Source organism: Hemitrygon akajei, chromosome 3 (assembly GCF_048418815.1).
Source record: "Hemitrygon akajei chromosome 3, sHemAka1.3, whole genome shotgun sequence".
NCBI classification, from domain to species: domain Eukaryota; kingdom Metazoa; phylum Chordata; class Chondrichthyes; order Myliobatiformes; family Dasyatidae; genus Hemitrygon; species Hemitrygon akajei.
In genome coordinates, this window is record NC_133126.1 from 150,436,027 (window position 1) to 150,447,512 (window position 11,486).

Genomic DNA, 11,486 nt, shown 5'->3' on the forward strand with positions numbered 1-11,486 from the left:
TTAATTGGACAACCCCCTACTTTTAAGTAGTGACTAATTTTCCCATAAATGGAAACATCCACCCATGATCCTTTCACTTCTCCAGCTCTGTATCCCTTTTGCCAATCGCCTTTCCAGCTCTTAGCTTCACCCCATCCCCTCCTACTTTCAAATCTCTTACTATCTTTTCTTTCAGTTAGTCCTGACGAAGGGTCTCGGCCCAAAACGTCGACTGTGCTTCTCCCTATAGATGCTGCCTGGCCTGCTGCGTTCCACCAGTACTTTGTGTGTGTTACATCCATTTAACATTTGTCAAGATCCCTCAGCGTCAGAGCTATTTCAACCAAGTCCTCTCTCATTCTTTTAAACTTTAGTTGAAACAAGACCAGATTGTCCAGCCTTTCCACATAAGCCAATCCAGGAGGTTGATTTCTAATAAATCTTTTCTCATCTGAAAGGGCATATGCTATAATGAGAGGTTGGACAAACTTGGGTTGTTTTTTCTGTTGAGGCAGAGTGTGAAGGAGGATCTGATAGAGCTTTATAAGATGATGGGAGAGAGAAGACTTAACAATATTTTTTCCCCAAGGGTTGAAATGTCTAATACCTGTCTAAGGGTATGCAGTTAAGGGTTAAGGTGAGTGGGGGTAAATTCAAAGATGAAAGGGGCAAGTTTTAAAGTTTTTTTTTTTAAAAACCACAGAATGATGGGCACCTGGAATGCACTGCCTCTAATGGTGGTATAGGCATAAACATTGGAGACTTCAGAGACATTTACATTGGCATATGAATATGAAGAAAAATGCAAGAAAATGGGCATTGTGGGGGCGAAAGAGATTAGTTAGTCATTTGAGTACAAACTGAATTGGTTCAGCACAATATTGTAGGCCAAACAGTCAGTCCCTATGATGCCCAAAACACACTGCATTTAGATCTGCAATCTTTCACTTTTTAAATAATTTGTTTCTTTTATTTCTTTGTCAAAAATGACTATTCCCCATTTTCCCAAAACATACTCAATTTGCCAGACCTTTGCACACTCACTTAACCTAACATTATCTTTTTATATTCTCCTTTGGTAGAATTTACTTTCTTATCAAATTTTGTATTATGAACAAATCTAGTAAACATACCTTAATTCCTTTAGCCAAATCATTTATATAAAGTTTAAGTAGTAGAGGACCCAGCAACCAGAAAATGACCTACTTAGGTCCCCTATTAGCCAACCAATCTTCTACTGACTTTGATATGGTACAGTTACCAACTTCTTTTGATGAAGCACTTTATTAAATACTTTCTGGAGATCCAAGTACAATATTCCCACATCCCTGTTAACCACAGTACATTACTTCATCAGAAAATTTCAAGAAGTCTGTTTAATATGACTTTCCTTTCTCAAAAAACATTTTGACTTTCCCTAATTACCTTGATTCTAAACTAACGTGCTACAACGCCAATCATATTAGCATAATCTGATTGGTGTTATGCTAACTGACTTGTCACTTCCGTTTTCTTTCCATCCCTTTGCAGTAAATTATACTTAAAACCTTCCAACCTAAAGAAACCTTCTTTGAAGTTAGGTATTTTTGGACAATGTAAAACAAAACTATCATTTTAGCTACTTCCTTTAAGAACCTACAACACTTGTCTATAGCAGTTACATTTTACTCTGTACTGCTGCTCTGGAGACAAGTATAAAAGTTTGAAGTAGATTTATTTATAAAGTACTATATGCCACCATATACAACACTATGATTCACTTTCATGTGGACATGCTTAACTAATCCATAATAGCATAATGACCATAACAGAGTCAATGAAAGATGACACCAATCGGGTGTTCAACCAGTGTGCAAAAGATAACAAACTGTGCAAATATAAAAAGAAATAATAATAAATAAATAGACAAATATCGAGAACACGAGATGAAAAGTCTTTAAAAATGAGTCGTAGGTTGTGGGAATATTTCAGTAATTGGGTAAGTGAAGCCGAATTCAAGAGCCTGATGGTTGAGGGGTAATAACTGTTTCTGAACCTAGTGGTACATGTCCTGAGGCTCCTGTATATTCTTCCTGATGGAAGCAGCGAGAAGAGAGCTTTTCTGTGGCATTTTCTGTACTAGGACTTTAGTGCTTCCCTGCAAGGATGTGATGCAGCAAGTTAGTACACTCTCCACTACACCTCTATAGAAGTTTGTCAAAGTCTTAGATGTCATAGCAAATCTTCACAAACTCCTAAGGAAGTAGAGGTGTTACCATGCTTTCTTCATAATTGCTCTTACATGCTGGACCCAGCACAGATCCTCTGAAATAGCAACACCTACGAATTTAAAGTTGCTGACCCTCTTTACCTCTGATCCTCCAATGAAGACTGGGTTATGGACATCTCGTTTCCTCTTTCTGAAATCAAAAATCAGCTCCTTGGTTTTACTAACATTGAGTAAGAGGTTGTTGTTATGGCTTCACTCCACCATAACTTTCTCCAAAGTTATGGCAGAGCAGTACCATAACAACCTTTCATAAATCGCATAATTTTCTTTTAAGTTTCTTCCTCCATTTGCAATTCCAATGTACAGCTATTTCTGGGATGTTACTTAAATGTATAGTGAAGACTGACACTAAATATTTCCTTAGTTATTATTTCCCTAGAATTGCTCTCTGTAAAACTAAAGCTCATTGTGTTAATCAGTTTCTTATTTTAAATATCTATAGAAACTCTTTTGAGATAGCCAGCTAGCATCATCTCATATTCTAATTTTTCCTTCGTTAACCTATACTTCTTTAATATGTTTTGTCCCATCTTCTAATCTGACATACATCTTTGTACAGTTACATGCTTTTTCCCCTTTTAGAAATTAACTTTAACTTAATAATAGATGGAGAACACAAAACTTGTCATTTTTCTTTCTCTTAGAATGTATCTATTTCCAATATCTTCTGCTTTTATATCAAAAGTAGACATTGCAGGAGATGTTTATGGATTGGCATTTTATGTTATTTGCCACATCAGCCCATGCCCAAATGTTCTTCAGATCCCAGTGTGCAGGTGTGTATGGCTTCATCTTCTGAGGAACTTCCAATTGGATTGAACACAGTGTAACTCTCACTTTTAAATTTGTAATGGAAGGAATATTATTAATAAAGAGGCAGAAGGTAGCTGTGCCCCAAGCCACTGTCCTCAGGAACTCCTACAACAATGAGAGTGCTGGTCTGTCTTGCAGCCATCTCCTTTGTGCAAGCTATGACTCCATTCTTTGTAGAGTTTTCCCCTCGTTACCTATTGACTTCAGTCTGTTGATACCACATTCAGTCAAATGCTGCCTTAATGTCAAAGGCAGTCACTCTCACTTCTCTTCAGAGACTCAGCTATTTGGACCAAAACTGTGAAGAAACCTTGGGTCAATGTGGTCCTGGCCAGAAAAATAAACACTAGGCAGTAAGCAAGTTCCTGGCGAATAAGCATCTGTCAATACCACCTTCCATCACTTTGCTTAGTATCATCAGCCAAATTCAACTCAATTCAATCTTTGGTGATTAGCTGGGCAGATACTAGTGTCTAGCAGTACTGGAGTAGCTTGGCCCAAGGTACACTTAGGTCTGGACTGTAGGCCCTCAGTAATACAGCCCAGTTGGAGTCCGATTCCTTAGTCTTCACTGTCACTTATATCATTTGGAGTAAATTGAATTTACTTCTATGATGGTGTGGATTTCAGGAGGAAGACAAAATGAATCAACACTCCTGGCTGGACATGGTTGCAAATGCTTCAGCCTTCTCTTTGGCATTCATTTTCTGGTCTGTCACCATGAGGATGGGGACATCCTTAACATTCTCCCTTTTTGTTTAATTGTACATCATCATTCACAACCAGCAGGATAGGACTGCATATACTTGTCGTAGGCTATTAAATGCTGCCTATGCTGTTCAGCACATGATTCGGCACATGCCCCCGACACTTCTTGCTGATACAGCATTGATGGTATACTTGGTTTCAGTGGTAGAATAGGAAAGGCACTGAGCCACAAGATTACCAATAGTGACAGAATATATTGCTGCTGCTCCTGATGGCCAGAAGCACCTTATGGTGACCAAGTTTTGACCTGCCGGATAATTTCTCAGTATATCCTATTTGGTACAACATCTTTACAAGGATGGTGCAGTGGACACTCCTATCAATAATGATGTGGATACATATGCCAGTGGTAGATTGGCAAGGTCAGATCAACAACTTGTGTTGGTCCACTCACCATCTGCTGCAGACCTAGCCTGACAACCCTGTTCTTCAGAACAAAGCTAGCTCGTTCAATAGAAGTGTTACCAAGACATTCTTTTCGATGGATATGAAGTGCCCTAGTCGAAGTACACCCCACACAACTTTCAGGGGTTCTTCATGTTGTTCAGTATGGTGGAGTAGTGATTCATCAGCTGAACATGGACAGTAGGCATTAACAGGAAATATTCTTGCTCATGTCTCATCCAATGCCAAAATCTTCAAGGGGCATGGAGTGAACAGTGTGATTCCTTTGTTCCTGTTTAATGGTTGCTGTTTACAACTGCACTGCTACCTCTGGTGGCTCTATCCTGCTGCAAGGTGCATCCACAGATGGAGGAATTGGAGTATTATTGTCACATGTACTGAGATAAAAGGAAAAGCTTATCTTGCATATTGTTCATATAGATGAGATTATTACACAGTTGCATTGAGGTAGAACAACGCAAAACAATAACAATAAATCATATATGTCAAACTCAAGGCCCGCGGGCCAAATCCGGCCCGCGGTGGAATTATCTTTGGCCCGCGAGATAATATCTAATTACTATTAAAGCTGGCCCCAGTAATCGAAGCGCCTATGGCGTATGATATGGCTAATGCTGAGTTTATTCAGTTACCAGGTTTTCAGGGTTTTTAGTGTTTATTCGGCAGTCTTGCTCGGCAGTCTTCTTCATAAGAAACGGAATTTGTAAAGTGAAACACTTTGTAGTTATAGCAGAGACTAAGACACATGAGAGCAGGCTGAAAAAACGGAGGCAACGAAAGCTGCATTCGCACGCGTCCGACTGATCCGGCCCGCATGAAGCTGCATTTTGCTCAATCCGGCCCGTGATCTAAAATGAGTTTGACACCCCTGCAATAAATAAACTAACAGCTATAGAGAAAGTGCAGTGCAGGTTAACAATAAGGTGAAAGGTCATAACAGTGTACCTTACAGACAATGCGTTTGGCCATGTCTGATTGTTGCTTGTTGATCTTTGGCACAACTCTCTCAACACAGATAAACAAGTTATTAGATAAGCTAGCAGAATTGATTTGTTTATTCTGAAATAAACTGAATACAAACGTAGGGAGGTTATGCTTCAGTTACATGCAATGTTAATGAGACCACATTTGGAGTACTGTAGACATTAATGGATTATTTGAGGAACTTGTAATAACATTAAACAAGAAGAGTATAACACAACTGAAGGTCTGTGGGAATACTTGAGAGAGTCAACCATACTTATGTCACTATATGCAACCCTGAGATTTATTTTCTTGCAAGCACACATGGCAAATCCAATATAAAAAAACAAAAGAATCAATGCAAGTTTGCACCCAAATGGACGGATAAACAAGCAATGTGCAAAGGACAACAAACTGTGTAAATATCAAAGAGAGAAAAACAAAACTAACCAATAAATATCCAAAACATGAGATGAAGAGTCCTTGAAAGTGAGTCCATAGGTCATGGGAACAGTTCTGAGGCTTCTGAACCTTCTTCCTGATGACAGTAGCTCAAAGAGAGCATGAGTTGGGTGGTGGAGACCTTGATGATGAATGCTGCTTTCCCACAACAGCACTCTATGTAGATGTGCTCAATGATAGGGAGGGCTTTACCCGTGATGGATTGAGTCGTCTCCATTTTTTATAGGATCTTCGTTTCAAGGGCATTGGTATTCTCCTACCAGGCTGTGATGCAGCCAGTCAATATACTCTCCACCACACATCTTGCGAAGTTTGTCAAAGTTATTTAAAATCTTCACAAACTTCTAAGGAAGTAGAGGCACTGCCATGCTTTCTTCGTAACTGCACTTAAGTGAGGGGCCAAGGACTGATACCCTAAAATGATAACACTAAGGAATTTAATGTTGCTGACCCTCTCTACCCGATTCCCTGATGAGGACTGGCTATGGACCTCTGGTTTCCTCCTCCTGAAGTCAATAATCAGCTCCTTGGTCTTGCTGACATTGAGTAAGAGGTTGTTGTTATGGCACCATTCAGCCAGATTTTGAATCTCCCTCCTATATGCAGATTCCTCACCACCTTTGATTTGGCCTACAGCAGTGGTGTCATCAGCAAAAGTGAATATGGCATTGGAGCTGTACTTAACCTCACAGTCATAAGTATAAAGAGTAGAGCAGGGGGCTAAGCACACATCCTTGTGCACCTATGCTGATGGAGATCATGTTGCCAATCCAAAATGACTGGGGTCTGCAAGTGAGAAAATAAGAGGATCCAATTGCACAAGGAGGTATTGAGGCCAAGGTCTGGAAGCTTATTGATTAGTTTTGAATGGATCATAGTGTTGAATGCCAAGCTGTAGTCGATAAAGAGCATCTGATATATGCAGCTTTGCTGTCCAGATGTTCCAGGGTTGAGTGAAAAACCAATGAAATGGCATCTACTGTTGCTGACCTATTGTTCCAGCTGGCAAATTGGAGTGGATCCAAATTGCTTCTCAGGCAGGAGTTTATATGTTTCATCACCAACCTCTCAAAGCACTTCATCACCGTGAATATAAGTGCTATTGGACAATAATCATTGAGGAAGGTTAACACGTTCTTCTTAGACACTGGTATAATTGAAGCCTGCTGAAGTAGGTGGGTAGCTCAGATTGCTGAAGTGAGAAGTTAAAGAAATCAGTGAACACTCCAACTAGTTGATCAGTATTGGTCTTTAGTATGTCTAGGTACCCCATCTGGGCTGGATACTTTCTGTGAATCCACCCTCTGAAGCCTGCACTCACATCAGCCTCAGAGACCAAAATCATATAACAATTCAGCCCATTCCAATACAGTGCATCACATTTCATTCAAACAATACTAGCATTTACTCAGAGGGTGTGTTCCTCACCAGTCTGTACCAAAATGATTAATGGATAGCAAAGAAAAATCAGGAAACCACGAATTAAAGTAAGTATGTGAATGACATCCTATGGGAATATGCTCCTAAGTGCTCACTATATATTAAATAAAAGGACTCAGAAACTACTGTTTTAATACACTTCTAATATCATTTCCTTCATGATTTTTCCAGTACTTCTGCCAGAAAATAGAAGATTATAGGGAAATCCATAGCAGAAAGCATATTTTTGGTCATCCATGCTAAATGTACGTAGGTGAAAAAAAATTGGGTTCATGCATCTCTAATTGCTATGGCTTATGAGCACACTACAAGGCTGTTGGAAGGTGGGTCAATATATGCAGACCAGCAACTCTGAAAAAGTGGGTTCGGGGAAAGGGAAGGGCCAGATGTTACATCAAGGTAATGCTCATGCAATTACATTTTTGCTAAAAAGCAATAATAACTTCAAGAACAGGATTTTGAAACCTAGTCAAAGTGTAATTACGTATTCAGCTGAATTAAGATGAGAAACAATAGCATGAAGCATCTCCTGTAAAAGCTAGTAACAGAGGTGCTCAACCAAGCTGTGGAACTATTTATCCTCATCAATTGTTTAGACTTGTATTAAACTTCCTTTCTTCAACTATATTCTCATCTTAATTTAGCTGAATAAGCAATTACACTTTGACTAGGTTTCAAAATCCTGTTCTTGATCCCAAATTCAATGAAGTATCTATCTAGTTACTGTCTTTGATTATTGGCTCCTGAATTATTTAAATAGTAGTTAGTTGTAATGGTTCTGTTTTTGTCATTTTCAGCTCCAGGAGACCCATTTAAGTACCTTTCTCTGGTACCAAATCCCACTGGTCAAATAATCTTTCCTGCCTCCAACCAGCCATCATCTATAACCTCCACAAGCAGATTAGCAGCAAACCACTAGGAACGTTGTCGAAAGCCTGGCTGGGGAGTCTACCATTATACAAGGCCCAAGACAACACCCATTACTGAACAAGCCTTACATTTTCAAAGCGGCTCTTTGGTACACTTCACAAGAGCAGAGTTAACAAAGAAAATCAAATGACTTAAGAGTCCAGGTCCAAGAGAAATGAGAGAGAAAGGCAGTTGTTAAGAGGAGGACAGGTTAAAAAAAAAAATCAAGGTAAATAAGGCCTTGATTAGGTTTGGTAAATAAAGGTTAGGCAAGTTTTAAATGTTCAGGAGTTATGAGTTTCAAAACCCACACAGGGAGGACCCCTTCACATCACCCAGAAAGAGCATCAATGGGCTACAGAAATTTGTAAGATGCAGGTGACTTCCAATAGCATTCACTGCAAATGATTCAAGGTCATATACTCAAAGTCCACCATGCATCATGCACATGGTACAAATCTGTACCATGTGAAAGTAGTTCTGATTTACAACAACATTCCATTTTTCCATTGCAATTGGATAGCACAGTGTACAAATGCAGAATCAATCAACCCAATCTTTCCGATCTTTCCTCGCCCTCACCTCAGTACTTGCTCTAAATCTATTACAATTCTAGCTTTTACAGTTCTGATGAAAGGCATTAACCTGAAGTGTAAATGCTGCATCTCTATCTACAAGCCAGTATTTTTAAAATTTTCCAATTTTCAAGATACTGCAGATTTTTTCTTACTTACAATGCAGTTCTGCATTTTGTGGTATAAAGCACCGGACTCCAAAAAACGCATGAAGCTACCTACTGAAGGAGCATTCACTGTCAAGTGAAAATGAACTCCAGCATTAATAACAACTTTAATCTTATTTTCTGGCATTAGTTTTGTTCTTGGACTTCTTAAAACAGATCAAATACTTGGCTTCTCATCTTTCTGTTGGGTGACATGGAGACATCCTTTAAACTTCGATGTAGCCAAAATAAGTGCAGAGTATAATATGCAAACATTTTAATCTCTTGATGCATACATGACACTTCTGCAACTTAAGTTCCTTGTACATTTCCTAACATGGTGCAGAGCCATTTTTATGATTAAATTGTGTTCAGAACAATCAAATAAATGGAAAGCATAATTTAGTAAATGAAAACTTCTATTCAGCCAACGTTTTATGGTTACTAGGCAAAAATAGTCTACATTACAGACTGTCTATTAACAGTCTATTATAAACTTGTTTCTGTGTAAAAATATACCATTCGAATTTTTATTAATTGGATTAAAAATTCAAATACCATAAACAAAAGCAAATTAGATTTCAAAAAACCTAATGCTAAAGATAACTGTATTACTGTAAATCTTTGAACCCAGCATGGAATTTTAATTTATGAAATAGTCATTCATGGGGGTGGGGGGTAAGTATGCAGATGTCTTCCTCACAAGCTAAGACCAAAATAATAACCACACAAGATTCTGCAGATGCTGGGAAAAACAAAACTCACAAAAGGTAGAGAAAAGTATAAGATATGAGGAGGTTATATTTTTGCAATAGTCAGAAAGAAAAAAAACTGAGGTAAATCATTTACTCCCACCATGCATGCTTTGTAATTCAATGTCTGTAATTTTAGTGCCACTGACTTCACTGAAAGTGAATTTTAGAAAAGTACAATACAAAATGTGCAGCTATATTGAAAGTTTAACCCCCACAGCTAATGGCTAACTTCTCTCTACTCTTCTCGAACAATCAAGTTAAAATTGCAAATTGATTTAGCACCTGTTGCTATTTATGGAGATAACATGTCTTCCACTCTTTGCTTCAGGAACTACTCTGAATTCAATCCCAAACAGTCTAGACTCTGGCCTAAACGGTCCTAGAGTCCCCTGCAAGTGGGGATAGTTACATTTATCTCATCAGTTTCCCCTAGACTAGAAAACTTATTCCATATACAGGATTCCAAAGAACAGTCTTAGTTTGTGCAATATCACCTCTGTTTAGCCTTGGAAGTTTATGCATCAATGCATACACTTGTAGATGCATCACCAATGAACCTTTCCAGAGGTTCGCAATTCAGAATTGCTCATTCCTCTACAGAGGTGGCCTATTTAGAACTTTGTACTTCAGTAGGATAACTTCTACAGTCTGGCCCTCTGCATGTAAAGGACAGTTCCACTCCACTTTTCCTCCTTCTGCAACTGTCTATGACATTAAGTAAACCATATGCATAAACATTTGAGTAAGTCTCTCTGGACATCCACTACTGGAGGTTCATTATTGAGTAATATTTATATTGACCGAGAAATAATCTTCACACCATAGAAGTATGGATGTTACAAAAGGGCTTCCTTTTGTATTTAATTGTATCCAATTGTATTTAAAAACAGATCCTTTTAAATTGTCTATTTAAAATAATTGTTGCAATAATTGCAACAAACCTGAAAAAACTTTAAAAACAGCAGTTATATGAATATCTAATTCCCACATTAGATTGATATATAATGATGCACAGGTCTGAGCTATTTTTGAGAGCATTAAAAAGAATGATACATTAACTGCAGTACACGTACACCATACACCAAAACGAATAAAAGTTTCTGTTTTCGCTCTCTGCGCGATGAATGAATAGTCATCAACTCTAAGGCATAACGACCGGTGTCTATTATCTATTTTGTTTCTTAACAAACTATAATCATACCAAAAAAAAACTGCAGGATGGGTAGGCCAGGCTGCAACCGAAAACACCGAGTGTCTGATAGGATCACATTTAAAAAGGAAACAGAGTGGAGGAGAAACAAAAGGCAGAAAACAAAGCACGAACTAGATATATACTTAACTAACGCACTAGGTCTTTACATTTTCAGTCACATTTATAAATATCTGAGATTTATCCAATGACTCTATCCCGGGTTTAATTGCATTGGTGTGTGCTCTAATAACGCCCCTCGAGCTCTTCAACACTTTGAAGTTCACCTTGCACTTACCCTCTATTTTTGACTTCGAACACGTTATTAAAGTTCTTCTGCCGGCCTCCGAGTTCAACTTTATCAGACGTGTTGTCCTTGGATACAGTCTGAGCGGGTGAGATTGGACTTTTTAATTTGTTGATGAAGCAGTCAATCGCTTTTCTGAAAGCAGCCATCTTAATCAGTTTTTTCAATATTCATTATCGCGTATTCTCTCTAACGTCATCCCAAAAGTCCCTCGGTGCAATCTGGAAATACATAAGCACCAAGGAACCCATTGCCATAATCATTGACGTCTCGCCTCTTCCATCGCACAGCCTCTGACTGATACCTTCCGCTGTGTGTATTATAGACGTCCCGTCTGACGTCAAGCTTGTGCCTGCAGGCTCCAGATAGGTGAAGACCGCACTCAGGAGAGTGACAAGAAAGTTTTACTTTCATCTGAGTTTGAGTGATGCTACCTCCAAAATAAATGCCACTTTGATTTTACGCGTAATAGTAATTATATTAGTAATAGAAATAATGAGAATAAA

General features: G+C 38.6%; 1 protein-coding gene across 3 annotated transcripts in view; it reads right to left on the bottom strand.

The window, feature by feature from the left end:
* Positions 1–11,281, bottom strand: part of LOC140725499 (transient receptor potential cation channel subfamily V member 6-like) — an 89,873-nt gene extending 78,592 nt beyond the window's left edge. For 2 of the 3 annotated variants that reach the window (XM_073041028.1, XM_073041027.1), the window contains exon 1: positions 10,972–11,281. In XM_073041028.1, the coding sequence (XP_072897129.1) occupies positions 10,972–11,129 (158 nt within the window). In that variant the 5' untranslated portion in view covers positions 11,130–11,281. The remainder of the gene's footprint in view (positions 1–10,971) is intronic. The other variant, XM_073041029.1, reaches the window with a different exon arrangement.
* Between the last annotated feature and the right edge of the window lie 205 nt (positions 11,282–11,486).